Source organism: Eleutherodactylus coqui, chromosome 11 (genome assembly GCF_035609145.1).
Source record: "Eleutherodactylus coqui strain aEleCoq1 chromosome 11, aEleCoq1.hap1, whole genome shotgun sequence".
NCBI classification, from domain to species: Eukaryota; Metazoa; Chordata; class Amphibia; order Anura; family Eleutherodactylidae; genus Eleutherodactylus; species Eleutherodactylus coqui.
Window position 1 is genome coordinate 143,042,665 of NC_089847.1, and position 22,734 is coordinate 143,065,398.

The window sequence follows — 22,734 nt, forward strand, 5'->3', positions numbered from 1 at the left end:
TTTTTTCCGTTCAGGAGATCGCTTTTCTGGGCCACATTACTCCGAAAGGTTTCAGGATGGACCCAGAGAAGGTCCGGGCAGTACGAGACTGGGTGTTACCCGAGAATGTGAAGGCGCTCCAGAGGTTTTTGGGGTTTGCAAATTATTATTGAAAGTTTATCAAAGGATTATTCGGTTTTGGTTAAACCATTGACAGATATGACTAGGAAGGGCGGTTTTTCTTCTAAATGGTCTTCAAGGGCGTTACAATTGTTTCAGGTGTTGAAGGGATCCTTTGAGACAGCTTTAGTTTTGGTACAGCCAGACTCGTCCCAACCGTTTGTAGTGGAGGTGGATGCCTCGGAAGTTGGGGTAGGTGCGGTGCTAGCCCAAGGTACTAATACATTGCAAAATCTTTGCCCTTGTGCTTTTTTTTCACACAAGTTTTCTTGTGAGCACATGACATTGGGGATAGAGAACTGTTGGCGATTAAGTGGGCATTTGAGGAGTGGCAACACTTTTTGGAAGGGGCGGAGCATAAGGTGACGGTTTTTACGGATCACAAAAACCTAATCTATCTGAGTCAGCCAAGAGACTTAACCCAAGACAGGCGCGGTGTTCATGAGAGGGAAATACATGTGTATGTAGGTAGAAAATATGCATATGTATATCTATATTGTTATATGTCTTTCTTCTTTATATGTATACTAACTCTGCAAAAAAAAAACTTAATATGGACCTTAATGGAGGTCCTATATCACCCCTGTGTAATGTACCAAATCTAATTCTCTAACTTCCCATTGGTGTACAAACATGAAATTTGGGATGATCATTCTTTAGGTCCTAAATAGGAAAAGTAAATGGGTCACAACTCACAACTAGATTATTAAATGCTAATTGCAAAAGTAAGTGCACCCCTATGTTATGTAAGATCCCAGTGTTGTACAAGCATAAAATTTGGCGCAAGCATTCTTTAGCTCCTAAGTGAGGAGAGTGGGAAGGGTGGCACATTCTGCAGAGAAAAAGCGGTACATGCAGCCTGAGGCCTCGGTCACACGGGTGTTTTTCCCGCGATTTGTGGATCGCATAACGGATGCGCATGTGCAAAACGCGTGACCGGGGCCGATGATTCGCTGAAAAAGCTGCACCTAGCAGCTTTTTCAGTGAAACCGCCCCACACTGCCCGCTATTCTCTGCCACAGCTGTGCCACATTGAATGACAGCTGAGAGCTGCCTCTGATTGGTCCTTGCGCTCAGCCAATCAGAGGCAGCACTCACCCATTCATGAATTCATGAATAGGTGAGTGAGAGCTGCCTCTGATCGGTGAGGGCTGTGACCAGTCAGAGGCAGCCCATTCAGCAGGCGGGGAGAACTGCCGGCCAGACGCGGCTGAACTCCGTCTGCAGCGAAAAGGTGAGTATACATTTTGTTTTTATGTTTACACATTTTAGGATGATTTTCAGGGAAGGGCTTATATTTTTAAGCCCTTCCCAAAAATTCAACGCGCGCTGGCCGGCACCCCATTGCTTTCAATGGAGCCTGCTGTATTGCTGACTCCATTGAATTCAATGGGCGAACATCGTTCTCCTCTGCCACAGCTGTTACAGCTGTGGCAGAGGAGAACGATCTTTATTATATGTTCTCAATGGGGTCGGTGCTGCTGCCGCCGGCCCCAGTGAGCGCATATATAGAACTCAGCGATGCGCAGAACGCAGATAGGTGCGTTCTGCGAATCGTTGTGTCTTATAATTGATCGCACATCCGCATAAAAAGCGGACATGTGACCGATCCCATTGGGATGCATTTGGTCTATAGATCTGCAGATCGCAAGCGCGTCTGCAGATCGGACCAAAAAACGGTTGTGTGACCGAGGCCTAAGGAGAATCTAATGCTCCTATATGTGTATACATATTGTATTTCTTGGTTCCACTAAAGTAACCACAACTTCATAAAATTTTTCATGCGAACAACACGTAAGCACCTGCATCAAACAAACGTGGGCAAAGCTGGGTATGTCAGCTATTATAGATATACAGACAGATGCACGGATAGACGCATAGGCAGACAGACAGAGAGCTAGTCAGATGCAGAGCTAGCTAGATGCAGAGAGAGAGACAGAGACAGATGCAGAGAGAGAGACAGAGCGCGATGCAGAGGCAGAGACAGAGCGCGATGCAGAGGCAGAGACCGAGCGCGATGCAGAGGCAGAGACAGAGCGCGATGCAGAGGCAGAGACAGAGCGTGATGCAGAGCAGAGACAGAGCGTGATGCAGAGGCAGAGACAGAGCGTGATGCAGAGGCAGAGACAGAGCGTGATGCAGAGCAGAGACAGAGCGCGATGCAGAGGCAGAGCGCGATGCGGAGGCAGAGCGCGATGCGGAGACAGAGCGCGATGCAGAAACAGAGAGCGATGCAGAGAGAGAGCGCCGCAGAGCGAGATAGATAGATGCAGAGCTAGAGAGAGACATAGATGCAGAGATAGATTGATAGATGCAGAGCTAGAGAGCTAGCTAGATGCAGAGAGATGCAGAGAGAGAGACAGAGACAGATGCAGAGAGAGAGACAGAGCGCGATGCAGAGAGAGAGAGACAGAGCGCGATGCAGAGGCAGAGACAGAGCGCGATGCAGAGGCAGAGACAGAGCGCGATGCAGAGGCAGAGACAGAGCGTGATGCAGAGGCAGAGACAGAGCGCGATGCAGAGGCAGAGACAGAGCGTGATGCAGAGGCAGAGACAGAGCGTGATGCAGAGCAGAGACAGAGCGTGATGCGGAGGCAGAGCGCGATGCGGAGACAGAGCGCGATGCAGAAACAGAGAGCGATGCAGAGAGAGAGCGCCGCAGAGCGAGATAGATAGATGCAGAGCTAGAGAGAGACATAGATGCAGAGATAGATTGATAGATGCAGAGCTAGAGAGCTAGCTAGATGCAGAGAGAGACAGAGACAGATGCAGAGAGAGAGACAGAGCGCGATGCAGAGAGAGAGAGACAGAGCGCGATGCAGAGGCAGAGACAGAGCGCGATGCAGAGGCAGAGACAGAGCGCGATGCAGAGGCAGAGACAGAACGCGATGCAGAGGCAGAGACAGAGCGCGATGCAGAGACAGAGTGCAATGCAGAGAGAGAGAGCGCGATTCAGAAACAGAGCGCGATTCAGAAACAGAGCGCGATTCAGAAACAGAGCGCGATTCAGAAACAGAGCGCGATTCAGAAACAGAGCGCGATGCAGAAACAGAGCGCGATTCAGAAACAGAGAGCGATGCAGAAACAGAGAGCGATGCAGAAACAGAGAGCGATGCAGAAACAGAGAGCGATGCAGAAACAGAGAGCGATGCAGATAGAGAGCGATGCAGATAGAGAGCGATGCAGAGCGAGATAGATGCAGAGCTAGAGAGAGACATAGATGCAGAGCTAGAGAGAGACATAGATGCAGAGCTAGAGAGAGACATAGATGCAGAGCTAGAGAGAGACATAGATGCAGAGCTAGAGAGAGACATAGATGCAGAGCTAGAGAGAGACATAGATGCAGAGAGAGATAGATGCAGAGATAGATAGATGCATAGATAGATAGATAGATAGATAGATAGATAGATAGATAGATAGAGAGATAGAAGCAGAGCTCATCTTGTGGGTGGTACAGCCCCCTCCGGACACTATGAGCAGGTCATGAGTTCATTGCCCAAACCACGGCACACTCAGTAAGCCCCTCTTCTCCATATAAGCCCCACCCCTGCTCCTCACTTGGCCTCCATATATTGTACACTACTTCCCTGCTGACTGCTCTCATTACCCACTGCTCCCTCTAGCCTCTGCTGTGACCCGCTCAGTGATAGCACCCAGGGCAGCCAGCACCTGCTGCACCCCCCTTCCTATGCCACTGCCCCACACACATTCCATGTATGTCCGAAGCTGCCAAGGGGCTAGTTTCACGAATTATAATGTTACATGCCTTATACATGAACATAATACTGGTGTGACACAGTCAGAATACACAATGGGGCTTATTTAAAAAACCCTGGACACAAACTTTTCAAAAAGTGGATGGGTCTTATCTTCAGGGGAAGACCAACCACAATCTGTTTTAGTGTAACGTAGGCCAAAAACCAGCATCAGTTATACTCTGGCATAGGTTTTTCTGCTGGCGTAAGGAGATGCCACCAGATAAAACAGTATTGGGAGACTTGTACCTCTTAAGGACGAATGCACACGATTGGTTTGGAGTCCGAATGCGGGATCCCACAGCGGAATCTGACCCAGTGCCCAGTCTGTGACCCCCGTGTACCTGTCTGTTTTTTGTCTGTGCCGCGGATGTGCCGGCTGGCACACATGCGCAGTACAGATGTGGCCATGCCATCGCTAGCCAATAAAGTGGATTTCGTAGCCTTTTTTCTGCAATTCTGAATGTGGAAGGGCAGCGGGACGGACAGCTTTCCCTTGACTTCAATGTTAGTCGTCCGCATGGAATCTGGCCGAAAGTAGAGCATGCTGCTATTTTTCCCCCCAAGAGCGAAAAATTGCAATTGATTTCCGCTGGTGTGCGTGGAAACCTACTTTATATCGCACACTTCCTTCACAATTCCTAAGGATTTCTTCAGACAGGGGCAAATATCCACTTTCATTTTACCCTATTAAATTTTGCTTTATTGCACGTTTTTTGTTTTTAAAGCAGAAAGGCCGCTCCTGCTCTCTCTTTTCCTGCACGCAGTATTGACCCGCCAGAATCCCGTTGAAATGGTTTTGCTTTGTCATGTTTTGGAGCCATGAATGTCACAGCCGCGTAACCTGACAAAATCCCGTTGCCTGTTTAAGCCCTCAGGCGGATCTGCATGGAATGCCCATTGGAAATCCCACATGTTGATTTTGCCCATTCAGAGAGCCAAATCCACCCACAGATATCTGGCACAATGCTTGACTCAGATGCAGATTGCTGCCACAGTTTAACCCCTTTTGGCCTATTTTGGCGTTGAGGACCAAGCGATTTTTGGTATTTTTTTATCTCCATTTTTCAAAAGCCATAACTTTTTTATATTTCCGTCGGCGCGGCCGTATAAGGGCTTGTCTTTTGCGTGGCGAACTGTAGTTTTTATTGGTACCATTTTTGGTTACATAGACTATATTGTAAAACTTTTATTATTTTTTTTAGGATTGTAGGGAGAGAAAACGCATCCATTCTGCCATAGATTTTTTTTTTAAGCATTAATTATGCAGCATGAGGGTGTATTCCCACGAACGTATATCGGCTCGGTTTTCATGCCCAGCTGATATACGTCGTCCTCATGTGCAAAGGGGGGAGGATGGAAGAGCCAGGAGCAGGAACTGAGCTGCAATGAGGAAAGGGGGGACGGGGGCAGGGATAATTCGTGTAACTTAGCCCCGCCCCCGTCCCGCCTCTCCTCATTGCAAATAGTGCAGAGGGGTGGAGAGGAGGCAGAGAGGGGGCGGGATCTCAGTTCCTGCTCCTGGCTCTTCCTTCCTCCCCCCCCCCCCTGCACATGAGGACGACGTATATCAGCTCGGCGTGAAAACCGAGCCGATATATGTTCGTGTGAATGCAGTCTAAATGACACATTACATTTTTTTTCTGCGGGTCGGTACGGTTACAACGATACCAAAATTCTTATACTTTTTTCCACAATAAAAAGCCTTTTTTTGGAAATTATTATTTTTTTCTAAACTCACTGCATTCAAAGTGCTATAACTTTTTTATTTTTCCATGGGCGGAGCTCTCTGAGGGCTTATTTTTTGTGAGACGAGCTGTAGTTTTTATTGGTACTATTTTGGGGTACATACAGCTTTTTTGATCACTTTTATTGCGTTTTTTTGGGAAGCAAAATGCTAAAAATTAGCATTTTGCCTCAGTTTTTTAGCTTTTTGCCGTACAGGATAAAAAGCGTGTTCAATTTATTGTACGAGTCGTTACGGACGCGTCGATACCAAATATGTAGATTTTTTTTTATTTTTTATGCTAATATGAGAAAAAGCATAAAAAAAGGGTTTTTAACTTTTTTTTACATTTTTATTTTTTGTACTTTATTTTTCTCTTCTTTTTACACCATCTGTGTCCCTCTGAGGGACTTACACAGCATGACTGCAGATTGGACGATAAGGCATGGCAGGACTTCTCTCCTGCCATGCCTTATTGCTTATTACAGCGATCTTAGGCAATGGCAATACAGGACGCCGGTATTTGGCGATGTTATCGCGAGAGCCGTCTGGAGTCACAGAGGGAGCACGCTCCCTCTGTGAACCCTTTCCATGCTGCGATCTAAGTTAACAGTGACAGACGGCTCCTGCTGCGGGGTAGCGCTAGATCTGCTATGATCTCGCGCTATTCCTATGACGTAAGGGTACGTCATTTTGGGGGAAGTACCACCCTGCCATGACGTACCCTTACATCATGGGGCAGGAAGGGGTTAAAGGTGGTGTCTGCATGAAAGAATCTGCATCAGTTTCAGCTGTGTGAACATTTCCTATTAGTTAGACAGCGCAAACTTAGAGCAGACAGTCTTAAAATCTGTACCAAATTATCACAGTGCCTCTGCTGGAGGATAAATCTGGTGCATCTTAGGCCTCCTTCCCACGAACTGATTTTTGCCGCGTAATTCGCTGTGGAAATCCGCTGCGTTGCCCGCAGCTATTAGGTTCTATTGAACCTAACAGCTCAGTCCACCACGGAATTCCACACCGTGAATTCACCCGTCCTCACCCTCGGCATGCTCTATTTGCCGCGGGTGTAGGCACGGACAGCTTCCATTGCAGTCAATGGAAGCCGTCCGTTCACGATATCTTCCGCTGTAGCACAGCGGAAGATGGCGTGAAAACGCTTCCCCGCCCACCGCCGCCGTGTCATATGACGCAGCCGGCCGCGTCATGTGACGCGGTGGGCGTGTCACATGACGCGGCGGAGGTGGGCTGGGAAGCGTCATCCGGGAGCGAGGACGCTGGATCCACAGGTAAGTATGGGGTCTCCTGGGGGGCGCCGTGATGGGCTTCGCCGCAGAATTTCACGGCGGAGCCCGTCACGGCCGTGTGCAGCCGGCCTAAGACTGTGGAACTTTAGATCACCTGTCAGTTATATTAGTTTTGTGCCAAAACGTTGATGCAGTTTGATGGAAAAAGTTGCGTTTAGACCATGGCTGTTTTCTACAAAGTCACAACATCCCCTTTTTGGAATTGCCAAAAAAAGTATTTAAAAATGTCTAAAACACATCCCAAGTGTGGCGCAGGACATGCAGGACGGTTTACTAGCACAACTTGTACCATAGAAACCTTCAAGTATTAATTTAACAGTAAATTGGCTCACTGAAAGCGGCGCTACTCGTTGTATCCCTGAAATAAAGTACTGCATAATAAACTGCAGCCCCAGAAATAAATACCCTGGGCCCCTAGAAATCCAGTGGGAGGGCTTAAACTGAGGGGCCTGTCCTAGTGCGGTTATGGAGCTGTGAAAACCACGGCCACATAACCGGAAGAAACAAAACCACTGATTTCAATGGTTTAGTTTCCACTATCGGGATTCTTGCGCATTATTAATACGCATGAGAAAAGATCGGACAGGACCTGTATTTTTTTCAAACTCGCGCACACTAATGCGGCATTTGAGTAGTCCGAAAAAAACAAAGACGTATTAGCGCACGCCCCATGTGTTTTTGCCCTAATACACATCATGCCCGTGATATTAATTACAATACACACTGTGCCGCGCGCCATTAAAGGGCCTGGCCGCCTTATTCAGTTTTTAAAGTCTATACTTCTCTTCTGTGTGCAGCGCCGACGCTTCGGGTCTCTCCTGTGACATATACAGTCGTTTACAAGCCGTAGCACCCTGCATATGGAACATCACAGGCTGCTGCAGCCAATGACGAAGATCAGCGATTGAGCGCCGTATATCTGTATAATATACACTGTGCCCCCTGATATCAATTCTATTATATACTGTGTCTCCCAAGTAAGTAATTTGCATCTGTTCCTGTTGTCATTCTCATCTTCGAGCCATAGAACGTATCCTATTCACAGATAATAAATTGGGCGAACAGCTCTGAACCTCTGGATTGTCACCAGTAACTGAATAAGGTACTAATCCAGATGACTCATAGGATGGGAACCCAGGGCTGGGTGACATAATCAGTGTGGGCAGGGAGTCCTGTTGTACCACTCAGCTGCTAGACCAATAATGATTCCCTTAAAGGGGTTGTACCACAATTTTTAATTCTCCCCTTTCAACAGGATAGAGAATAACTTGCTCATCAGTGGAGATTCTGTGCCCCCCTTCCTCCTCACTGTGGGGTTACTGCACCCCCTACAGGCAGGAAGAGACTGAATGAAGCCCTGTTTGGGCAAGCGCATTAGGGCACCATTTACCTTTAATGGGACTGAATTTGGGAATTATTTCTAAAATTGGCATTAATTAAAAAGAGAGGACAAAAAAAAGCATTATTGCTAAGTGAGGGCATTTTTACTGTGTGAGGGTCACTAAAAGTAGCATTACGATGTATAGAAATATGGAGCTAACACTGTGTGGGGCACCACACGTGGTATTATTTCCAGCACTATGGAAGGAAGGGAATTGTGTAGTGAGAATGTGGACAGGGGAGGAGCAAAAGATGTCAAATTCTGCAAAAACAAATTGTTGCTGAGAGAAACTGTCATGGCAGTTTGGGCTAGATGCAGAAGAAAAGGCAAACTGAAGGACTGCAGTCAGAGAAGACGTCAGCTGTGATTACTGGATAAAACAGCACTGTAATCACTTGTATGGTCTGCAAAGCGCCAATGTAGAGCTGGTATCTACCACTATATGGTCACTGTGTTGGGGTAATATTGGTCTTTCTACAGTATTTTTTCCGCAACAGCATGGTGCTATAATGTGGTCACAGCCTGGAAGTATTATTTCGCCCGCATGTAATGTTATTATTGGTAATATTAATCTTTGGCTGGCACGTTAATACCCCCGCCAGTTCTGTGATTTGTAGAAGATAAGCAGTGGTGAGTAGAGATGAGCAAGCACCAAAATGCTCGGGTGCTCGTTGCTCAAGTCGAACTTTTCGCAATGCTCAAGAGCTCGTTTCGGGTAATGAACCCCATTGAAGTCAATAGGAGACTCGAGCATTTTTGTATGGGACCGATGCTCCGCATAGATCTACACTTGTGAAACACCAGAAAACATCCAAAAGTCATGGAAACACCACAGAAATGGATAGGGAAGGGCAGAGGCAGCATGCATGGCTGCATCTGAGGCTCCCAGGTCCCAGTATTAAGCCGAAATGGGGGCAAGAGTCTGGCGTCACCCCCCTAACTATTTACTTCAGACAAACCCTCATTAGCAAGGCACACGCGCTGGCACATCTTAGCCAAGCACCACACTACCTGCAACCAACGACAATCACTGCCTGCAGGTGACACCGCTGCCTCTTCTGCTGGGTTACATGCTGGCATTGCTGTCACACCCCCGCATGACCCTGCGTCCGCAGCGCACACAAAAGTATCCCTGCACAGCCTTCAGCTGCCCTCATGCCACACGTTCGCTTCATAGCCACACCACCCTCATTCCTATTCATAAGTGCGTACTGGATGAGGAGGAACCGGAGGCACACACTGCAGAGGGTTGGCAGGGCCAGGCAGCGACCCTCTTTGAAAGTGTGGGCAATAGCCCACAATGCTGTTGAGAATTGAAATGCGATCATCATTCCCATCTCGTGCCATCTCCATCACAAAATTGTCAGGAGCCGCAAACGTGGGCATAAAGGGGACTCAGGTGCCAGCACTTCTACACATCTCCACAATGCAGCAATACTCTGTGTGGGAAGCACGTGAGCGGGCCAAGGTCAGGCTCGGTCCCAGCCTCCACCTTGTGTGACCCAAGGTGCAGCGTGTTACATAGCAATGGGAAATCCATGTGTCCCCACACAATTCATTCTGTGTAGGTGTCAGATAGCTCAACACCACAATGGGAAGTCTTTGAGTTCCTTGGGCTCGCCTATGCTGTCAGTGCACAAAGATGGTATTACACAGGAAGAAATCAGAGTGCCCAAACATGGCAGAGTTTCACCCCGCCAATGAACTCGGCCTCGGCCCACATTTTTGCCCAAGTCAGTCAGTGTATTTGTGCTAGATAGGTAAAACACTGCGATGGGAAGTCTTTGTGCAACCACAGCATAGGCAGACCCCTGTAACATTTCTGTAGCAAGAGTATAGGCGGACCCCAGTAACATTTCTATAGCAAGAGTATAGGCGGACCCCAGTAACATTTCCATAGCAAAAATATAGGCAGACCCCTGTAACAATTCCATAGCCAAAGTATAGGCAGACCCCAGTAACATTTCTGTAGCAATAGTATAGGCGAACCCCTCAAACAATTCAGTAGAAACTGTATAGGCGGACCCCAGTAAAATTTCTGTAGCAAGAGTATAGGCGGACCCTTCAAACCATTCAGTAGAAGGTATAAGCAGACCCCAGTAACATTTCTGTAGCAAGAGTATAGGTGAACCCCTCAAACCATTTAGTAGAAACTGTATAGGCGGACCCCAGTAACATTTCTGTAGCAAAGTATAGGCAGACCCCTGTAACATTTCTGTAGCAAGACTATAGGCAGACCCCTGTAACATTTCTGTAGCAAGAGAGTAGGCGAACCCCTCAAACATTGGTGTACCAAGAGTACAGGTGTACCCCCGAAAAATTGCTCAACCGCGAGGGCAAGTGAAACCCACAAACATTTTTTTGAAGATAAAGGTCGTTTTTGGTTAATTTGTAACAGAGCCTGGAGGCAGCCCTCCACAAAAATTGGTTTAAGTTTAACTTTTAAAACTTTAAAAACTGATAAAACTTTTAAAAGTTTTAAACAGAGCATTTTGGGCCGCATAGAAATTGGCAGTTCAGCTTGATGACATGCTGTTTTAGGAAGAGGAGTAATAATATCTTTTTTGGGGTGATAGAGGATGCATTTTTCTCCGGTTGCAGCTAAAGAATCTTTAGGATCCACTGCTTTCCACTGGTGGAGAAGAGAAGTCTGGGGAAATCCAGCCTTTGTTCATCTTTATGAGGGTAAGCATGTCAGTGCTGTCAGTTGACAGGCGGGTATGCTTATCTGCGATGACTCCCCAAGCTGCACTAAACACCCTCTCTGACAAGACGCTAGCGGCAGGGCAGGCCAGAACCTCCAGGGCATACAGCACACGTTCGTGCCACGTGTCCAGCTTTGACACCCAATAGTTGTATGGAGCAGAGGCATCACGGAGGACGGTGGTACGATCAGCTACGTACTCCCTCACCATCTTTTTACAGTGCTCCCTCTAACTCAGCCTTGACAGGGGAGTGGTGACACAGGGGAGCCATAAAACTGGCAAAGGCCTTGGAGAGTGTTCCCCTGCCTGCGCTGGACATGCTGCCTGATCCCCGCGCCTCCCCTGCTAGTTGGCCCTCTGAACTGCGTCTTCTGCCACTAGCGCTGTCAGATGGGAACTTTAGCATCAATTTCTCCACCAGGGCCCTGTGGTATTGCATCACTCTCATACCCCTTTCCTCTTCGGGAATGAGTGGAAAGGTTCTCCTTATACCATTGGTCGAGAAGGGTGTACACCCAGTAATCCGTGTTGGCCAGAATGCGTCTAACACGAGGGTCACGGGAAAGGCAGCCTAACATAAAGTCAGCCATGTGTGCCAGGGTCCCAGTACGCAACTCATCGCTATCCTCACTAGGAAGATAACATTCAGGATCCTCCTCCTCCTCTTCAGCCCATGCACGCTGAACAGATGAGAGGCAAGCAGCATGGGTACCCTCTGCAGTGTGGCCAGCCGTCTCTTCCCCCTCCTCCTCCTCCCCCTCCAAAATGCGCTGAGATATAGACATGAGGGTGGTCTGGCTATCAAACGAGCATACTGTCATCGCCAGTTTCCTGTTCCAACCACAAAGCGTCGCCCTTTATGCTTAGCAGCGAACTTCTCAGCAGGCAAAGCAGCGGGATGGTAACGCTAATGATTGCCGCATCGCCGCTCACCATCTGGGTAGACTCCTCAAAGTTTCCGAGGACGTGGCAGATATCTGCATTCCATGCCTACTCCTCAGTAAAGAATTGCAGAGGCTGACTACCACTCCGCCGCCCATGCTGCAGCTAATATTCCACTATTGCTCTACGCTGCTCTACAGCCTGGCCAACATGTGCAGCATAGAATTCCAGTGTGTGGGCACGTCGCACAGCAATCGGTGACTGGCAGCTGAAACAGACCTGCCACCTCAGGGTGGCAGCATCCGTGGTGGACTTGTGGAAATGTGCGCAGACGCGGCGCACCTTGCCGAACAGGTCAGACAAGTGTCGGTAGTTTTTCAGAAACTGCTGAACCACCAGATTGAAGACGTGAGCCAGGCATGGCATGTGTGTGAGGCTGCCGAGCTGCAGAGCCGCCACCAGGTTACAGCCATTGTCACACATGACCATGCCCGGTTGGAGGCCCAGCTGCGAAAGCCAGAGGTCGGTCTGCTCTGCCTCTTCCAACCTGTCCTGCTGCTACACTTGCCTCCCCCTCTAAAGCCCTGTCCCCAGTAGGCTTAGCAAACCAGGTGGGGTCAGTCACCTCATTTTCCAGCTGCTCTTCCTCCGAATCCTCTGTGCGCTCCTCCCTCAGACTTACTGCCCTTACTACTACCTCACTGACAGACAACTGTGTCTCATCATCATCATCGACCTCCTCACCCACTGAAAGGTCTTGAGACAGTTGCCGGAAGTCCCCAGCCTCATCACCCGGACTCCGGGAACTTTCCAAAGGTTGGGCATCGGTCACGACAAACTCCTCAGGTGAGAGAGGAACATTTTTTCCCGCTCATGGCAGGGGCCCGAGAACAGTTCTTGGGAGTCTGTCTGCTCATTAGAATATGTCATTTTCATGGAGTGAGCAGGCTGGGAGGAAGGAGGAGCAGCCAGAGGATTCAGAGTTGCAGTCCCTAGGCAGGGAGTAGTGGACTGCGTAGAAGACTGGGTGGTCGATACATTGCTGGACGCATTTTCTGCCATCGACAACAGGACCTGCTTGCACTGCTCTGTTTGTAATAAAGGTCTACCACGCGGACCCCCAAATTGTGATATGAAGCTGGGGACCCCAGAAACTTGCCTCTCTCCTAATCCCTCAGCAGCCGGCTGTGATTTACTACGCCCAGGAACTCGGCTGTCCCCACACCCTAACTTGGACGCCCCTGTTCACGTCCATGCCTTCGACACATACCCCTACTCCTCATCATAGCGGATTAAGAATAGAGCAGGGCCCAAATAAATTACCGCACAGAGACTTTTAGATAGCGGAGGCTCTATGCTGTGACTAGGAAAAAGTAACCCGCTGTCTTGCGCTGATGCCGAGGGGTAATTTACTGCTGGCAGAGACTTGTAGATAATAGAGGCTGTGTGGAGTGGGAGAAGACTCTAAAGCCAGTGGATAGTGCTGGTAACTGCGGCGATCTCAGCCCCACCAAGGAAAGGGTATTGTGAGACACTCTGCACAGCGGCAGAGCTGAAATACTCTGCAGTGGCCCCGGTAATATTACAGTACTGTTTAGCGGTGAGACCACTGTCTAATGCACTGCAGACACAGAACGCTATAAATAAAGTCGTTCGCAGTAGGCTAAGAGATGTTAGAGTGCAATTTCACGGTGAGAGCTGGTTGTACGGCACTGCAGCCTGAGAACACTATTACTGAACGGCTGGGAACAGGCCTAGATGCGTAATACAAAAATTGATGCACTACTGCTCCCAGCCAGCCACAACTGTAAAGCACACGGTCAGATGTAGCCCTAAGAAGGACCGTTGGGGTTCTTGCACAAAGGATCAGGAGTCCTGTAAAATTTTCCCTATATAGGCAGCTCTGTCCCTAAACTCTGCATAATACACTGCAGACTGAGAACGCTATAGTTGAAATGGCCTGCACAACCCGAGATGCTTAGAAGAAAAAAAAAGTGTACTACTGCACCCAGCCAGCAACGACAGTAATGCACATGGTCAGATGTAGCCCTAAGAAGGACTGTTGGGGTTCTTGACTACAGGATCCTACACTAACACTTTCCCTATATCAGCAGCAGCACTTTCCCTAACCTCTGCCAGCGTGCGTCTGAGGCGAGCCGCGGGCGGGTCCAGTTTAAGTACTCAGCGGTCACATGATCGGCCCAGCCACTCACTACTGTGGGGTGGGATAGGGTTGGCACATCACAGGAGGATGTGGTAATGCCTTCCCTGCATGTTTATTGGCTAGAAAATGGCGCTAAACATGCGGGGAAGGAAATGCAATTGACTCGAGTACCACGTGGTGTTCGTCTCGAGTAACGAGCATCTCGAGCACCCTAATACTCGGACGAGTGCGCTCGCTCATCTCTAGTGGTGAGCCAAACACCACGTATCGGCTTCTCCAGCTGGTGATTTTTTTTTCTTTTTACACTTGCCTACTTGCGTTTGCGCCACCTAAACGCTACTTTAAATTCCCAATCTGCCCTGTGCTGCAGACTGGAGATAGATGGACCCCATTAGGGTGAATTCACATATCATGGTGAAAATGTGCAGCCTTTGGGCAACAAGCGGAGCGTGCCGTGGATTGGAACGGCTGCAGGATGACTGTTCTGCTGCGGATCTGTTGGCTGGAAGGGAACAGGGTTAAAGCCGCTCAGCTACATTGTGCTCCACACTGTCGCAGCCAATCCTCCAGGTGTGAACTCGCCCTCAGAGTCCGTCGCGCTGGTCGGGGACTTCCATCCGAGGACACATCTCTCTAGAAGGCTTCCCTGCTCCCATCGGGGTTACCCAGCAGAGATGTGAGGGTCCTGTCTGATGCCCCCATCCAGCACTGAGAACCCGCAGACAGGTGTGAAGGAGCCTCTACAGGTGGACACCCGGGGAGGGGAGGAGACGCTGACAGCGCCGCCTGGTGCGCCCGGAGGAGGGGACGTCTCTCCAGCCCGCTCCACGGATCATTGCACCCAGCGCAGCCCAGGACACCGGCACAGAGGGCGGCAGAGAGCAGAAGAGCTCGCCTGGCGGAGCTGCACGGTCCCCGCTCTCCCCGAGGAGCTGTCCATTCAGCACCAGCCGGCATGATGGAGCGGCGCCTCGGGCTCTAGCAGCCGCGCACGACATGCTCCATAGACGACGGCGACATGGGCCAAGGGGACGAGACCGACCGCATCGTGATCAACGTGGGCGGAACGCGGCACCAGACCTACCGCAGCACCCTGCGCACCCTGCCCGGCACCCGGCTGGCGTGGCTGGCTGAGCCCGACGCCCAGAGCCACTTCGACTACGACCCCCGGGTGGACGAGTTTTTCTTCGACCGTCACCCCGCAGTCTTCGCGCATATCCTCAACTACTACCGCACGGGCAAGCTGCACTGCCCGGCCGACGTGTGCGGGCCGCTGTACGAGGAGGAGCTGGCCTTCTGGGGCATCGACGAGACCGACGTGGAGCCCTGCTGCTGGATGACCTACCGCCAGCACCGCGACGCCGAGGAAGCCCTGGACAGCTTCGGCGGAGGCCCCGTGGACACCGGCGCTGACGATGGGGACGGCACCGGGGACTCGGGCGACGGCGAGGACGAGCTGGAGATGACCAAGCGGCTGGCGCTCAGCGACTCCCCGGACGGCAAAGCAGCCGGCGGGCTGTGGAGGAGGTGGCAGCCGCGCATCTGGGCGCTCTTCGAGGACCCCTACTCGTCCAGATATGCCAGGGTAAGTCGTGACAGCATGCGACACGATCATCAGCAAGGCAGAATGCAGTCCGACCTTACAAAAACACGACTACAACTGCTACAGGACACGACATAGAAGGCAGCTCACGATATCCTACACTACAACCTACTCAACTCACGATATACCACAGTACAACCTACACAGCTCACGATATATACTATAGTACAACCTACACAGCTCACGATATATACTATAGTACAACCTACACAGCTCACGATATATACTATAGTACAACATACACCACATCACTATATACTACAGTACAACCTACACAGCATCACTATATACTACAGTACAACCTACACAGCATCACTATATACTATAGTACAACCTACACAGCATCACTATATACTACAGTACAACCTACACAGCATCACTATATACTACAGTACAACCTACACAGCATCACTATATACTACAGTATAACCTACACAGCATCACTATATACTACAGTACAACCTACACAGCATCTCTATATACTACAGTACAACCTACACAGCATCTCTATATACTACAGTACAACCTACACAGCATCACTATATACTACAGTATAACCTACACAGCATCACTATATACTACAGTACAACCTACACAGCATCACTATATACTACATACAACCTACACAGCATCACTATATACTAAAGTATAACCTACACAGCATCTCTATATACTACAGTACAACCTACACAGCATCTCTATATACTACAGTACAACCTACACAGCATCACTATATACTACAGTACAACCTACACAGCATCACTATATACTACAGTACAACCTACACAGCATCTCTATATACTACAGTACAACCTACACAGCATCTCTATATACTACAGTACAACCTACACAGCATCACTATATACTACAGTACAACCTACACAGCATCACTATATACTACAGTACAACCTACACAGCATCTCTATATACTACAGTACAACCTACACAGCATCACTATATACTATAGTACAACCTACACAGCATCACTATATACTACAGTATAACCTACACAGCATCACTATATACTACAGTACAACCTACACAGCATCTCTATATACTACAGTACAACCTACACAGCATCTCTATATACTACAGTACAACCTGCACAGCATCACTATATACTACAGTACAACCTACACAGCATCACTATATACTACAGTACAACCTACACAGCATCACTATATACTACAGTACAACCCACACAGCATCACTATATACTACAGTACAACCTACACAGCATCACTATATACTACAGTACAACCTACACAGCATCACTATATACTACAGTATAACCTACACAGCATCACTATATACTACAGTACAACCTACACAGCATCTCTATATACTACAGTACAACCTACACAGCATCACTATATACTACAGTACAACCTACACAGCATCACTATATACTACAGTACAACCTACACAGCATCACTATATACTACAGTATAACCCACACAGCATCTCTATATACTACAGTACAACCTACACAGCATCAGTATATACTACAGTACAACCTACACAGCATCTCTATATACTACAGTACAACCTACACAGCATCACTATATACTACAGTACAACCTACACAGCATCACTATATACTACAGTACACCCTACACAGCATCACTATATACTACATACAACCTACACAGCATCACTATATACTATAGTACAACCTACACAGCATCACTATATACTACATTACAACCTACACAGCATCACTATATACTATAGTACAACCTATACAGCATCACTATATACTACAGTACAACCTACACCACATCACTATATACTACAGTACAACCTACACCACATCACTATATACTACAGTACAACCTACACAGCATCTCTATATACTACAGTACAAGCTACACAGCTCACTATATACTACAGTACAACCTACACAGCATCTCTATATACTACAGTACAACCTACACAGCATCACTATATACTACAGTACAACCTACACAGCATCACTATATACTACAGTACAACCTACACAGCATCACTATATACTACAGTACAACCCACACAGCATCACTATATACTACAGTATAACCTACACAGCATCACTGTATACTGCAGTACAACCTACACAGCATCACTATATACTATAGTACAACATACACCACATCACTATATACTACAGTACAACCTACACAGCATCACTATATACTATAGTACAACCTACACAGCATCACTATATACTACAGTATAACCTACACAGCATCACTATATACTACAGTACAACCTACACAGCATCACTATATACTACAGTACAACCTACACAGCATCACTATATACTACAGTATAACCTACACAGCATCACTATATACTACAGTACACCCTACACAGCATCACTATATACTACATACAACCTACACAGCATCACTATATACTACAGTACAACCTACACAGCATCACTATATACTACAGTACAACCTACACAGCATCACTATATACTACAGTATAACCTACACAGCATCACTATATACTACAGTATAACCTACACAGCATCTCTATATACTACAGTACAACCTACACAGCTCACGATATATACTATAGTACAACATACACCACATCACTATATACTACAGTATAACCTACACAGCATCACTATATACTACAGTATAACCTACACAGCATCACTATATACTACAGTATAACCTACACAGCATCTCTATATACTATAGTACAACCTACACAGCTCACGATATATACTATAGTACAACATACACCACATCACTATATACTACAGTACAACCTACACAGCATCACTATATACTACAGTATAACCTACACAGCATCACTATATACTACAGTACAACCTACACAGCATCTCTATATACTACAGTACAACCTACACAGCATCACTATATACTACAGTACAACCTACACAGCATCACTATATACTACAGTACAACCTACACAGCATCTCTATATACTACAGTACAACCTACACAGCATCACTATATACTATAGTACAACCTACACAGCATCACTATATACTACAGTACAACCTACACAGCATCACTATATACTACAGTACAACCTACACAGCATCACTATATACTATAGTACAACCTACACAGCATCACTATATACTACAGTACAACCTACACAGCATCACTATATACTACAGTATAACCTACACAGCATCACTATATACTACATTACAACCTACACAGCATCACTATATACTACAGTGTAACCTACACAGCATCACTATATACTACATTACAACCTACACAGCATCACTATATGCTACAGTATAACCTACACAGCATCACTATATACTACAGTACAACCTACACAGCATCACTATATACTATAGTACAACCTACACAGCATCACTATATACTATAGAACAACCTACACAGCATCACTATATACTACAGTACAACCTACACAGCATCACTATATACTACATTACGACCTACACAGCATCACGATATCCTACACTACAACCTACTCAACTCACTATATACTACAGTACAACCTACACAGCATCACTATATACTACAGTATAACCTACACAGCATCACTATATACTATAGTACAACCTACACAGCATCACTATATACTACAGTACAACCTACACAGCATCACTATATACTACATTACGACCTACACAGCATCACTATATACTACAGTACAAGCTATACAGCATCACTATATACTACAGTACAACCTACACAGCATCACTATATACTACAGTACAACCTACACAGCATCACTATATACTGCAGTACAACCTACACAGCATCACTATATACTACAGTACAACCTACACAGCATCACTATATACTACAGTATAACCCACACAGCATCTCTATATACTAAAGTACAACCTACACAGCATCAGTATATACTACAGTACAACCTACACAGCATCTCTATATACTACAGTACAACCTACACAGCATCACTATATACTACAGTATAACCTACAGAGCATCACTATATACTACAGTACAACCTACACAGCATGTCTATATACTATAGTACAACCTACACAGCATCTCTATATACTACAGTACAACCTACACAGCATCACTATATACTACATTACAACCTACACAGCATCACTATATACTATAGTACAACCTACACAGCATCACTATATACTAGAGTACAACCTACACAGCATCACTATATACTACAGTACAACCTACACAGCATCACTATATACTACAGTACAACCTACACAGCATCACTATATACTACAGTATAACCTACACAGCATCACTATATACTACAGTACAACCTACACAGCATCACTATATACTATAGTACAACCTACACAGCATCACTATATACTATAGTACAACCTACACAGCATCACTATATACTACAGTACAACCTACACAGCATCACTATATACTACAGTATAACCTACACAGCATCACTATATACTACAGTACAACCTACACAGCATCACTATATACTATAGTACAACCTACACAGCATCACTATATACTATAGTACAACCTACACAGCATCACTATATACTACAGTATAACCTACACAGCATCACTATATACTACAGTACAACCTACACAGCATCACTATATACTATAGTACAACCTACACAGCATCACTATATACTATAGTACAACCTACACAGCATCACTATATACTACAGTACAACCTACACAGCATCACTATATACTACATTACGACCTACACAGCATCACGATATCCTACACTACAACCTACTCAACTCACTATATACTACAGTACAACCTACACAGCATCACTATATACTATAGTACAACCTACACAGCTCACTATATACTACAGTACAACCTACACAGCATCACTATATACTATAGTACGACCTACAAAGCATCACTATATACTACAGTACAACCTACACAGCATCACTATATGCTACAGTATAACCTACACAGCATCACTATATACTACAGTACAACCTACACAGCATCACTATATACTACAGTACAACCTACACAGCATCACTATATACTACAGTACAACCTACACAGCATCACTATATACTATAGTACAACCTACACAGCATCACTATATACTACAGTATAACCTACACAGCATCACTATATACTACAGTACAACCTACACAGCATCACTATATACTATAGTACAACCTACACAGCATCACTATATACTATAGTACGACCTACACAGCATCACTATATACTACAGTACGACCTACACAGCATCACTATATACTATAGTACAACCTACACAGCATCACTATATACTACAGTACAACCTACACAGCATCACTATATACTATAGTACGACCTACACAGCATCACTATATACTACAGTACGACCTACACAGCATCACTATATACTACAGTACAACCTACACAGCATCTCTATATACTACAGTGTAACCTACACAGCATCACTATATACTATAGTACAACCTACACAGCATCACTATATACTATAGTACAACCTACACAGCATCACTGTATACTGCAGTGCAACCTACACAGCATCACTATATACTATAGTACAACCTACACAGCATCACTATATACTACATTACAACCTACACAGCATCACTATATACTACATTACAACCTACACAGCATCACTATATACTATAGTACAACCTACACAGCATCACTATATACTACAGTATAACCTACACAGCATCTCTATATACTACAGTACAACCTACACAGCATCACTATATACTACAGTACGACCTACACAGCATCACTATATACTACAATACAACCTACACAGCATCACTATATACTACAGTATAACCTACACAGCATCTCTATATACTACAGTACAACCTACACAGCATCACTATATACTACAGTACGACCTACACAGCATCACTATATACTACAGTACGACCTACACCACATCACTATATACTACAGTATAACCTACACCACATCACTATATACTATAGTACAACCTACACAGCATCACTATATACTGCAGTACAACCTACACAGCATCACTATATACTATAGTACAACCTACACAGCATCACTATATACTATAGTACAACCTACACAGCATCACTATATACTACAGTACAACCTACACAGCATCACTATATACTACAGTACAACCTACACAGCATCACAATATACTACAGTACAACCTACACAGCATCACTATATACTACAGTACAAGCTATACAGCATCTCTATATACTACAGTACAACCTACACAGCATCACTATATACTACAGTACAACCTACACAGCATCACTATATACTACAGTACAACCTACACAGCATCACTATATACTACAGTACAAGCTATACAGCATCTCTATATACTACAGTACAACCTACACAGCATCACTATATACTACAGTACAACCTACACAGCATCACTATATACTACATTACAACCTACACAGCATCACTATATACTACATTACAACCTACACAGCATCACTATATACTACAGTACAACCTACACAGCATCACTGTATACTGCAGTACAACCTACACAGCTCACTATATACTACAGTACGACCTACACAGCATCACTATATACTACAGTACAACCTACACAGCATCACTATATACTACATACAACCTACACAGCATCAGTATATACTACAGTATAACCTACACAGCATCACTATATACTAAAATACAACCTACACAGCATCACTATATACTACAATACAACCTACACAGCATCACTATATACTACAGTATAACCTACACAGCATCACTATATACTACAGTACAACCTACACAGCATCACTATATACTACAGTACAACCTACAAAGCATGTCTATATACTACAGTATAACCTACACAGCTCACTATATACTACAGTACAACCTACACAGCTCACTATATACTACAGTATAACCTACACAGCATCACTATATACTACAGTACAACCTACACAGCATCACTATATACTACAGTACAACCTACACAGCATGTCTATATACTACAGTATAACCTACACAGCTCACTATATACTACAGTACAACCTACACAGCATCACTATATGCTACAGTACAACCTACACAGCATCACTATATACTACAGTACAACCTACACAG

The 22,734-nt window shown here is 45.9% G+C and overlaps 1 protein-coding gene across 1 annotated transcript in view; it reads left to right on the plus strand.

Moving 5' to 3' along the window:
- Positions 1 to 15,013: 15,013 nt before the first annotated feature.
- The window catches only part of KCNC1 (potassium voltage-gated channel subfamily C member 1), a 155,435-nt gene continuing 147,714 nt past the window's right edge, over positions 15,014 to 22,734 (plus strand). The window contains exon 1 of the mRNA XM_066582569.1: positions 15,014 to 15,664. Coding sequence (XP_066438666.1) covers positions 15,098 to 15,664 — 567 coding nt within the window. The 5' untranslated portion in view covers positions 15,014 to 15,097. The remainder of the gene's footprint in view (positions 15,665 to 22,734) is intronic.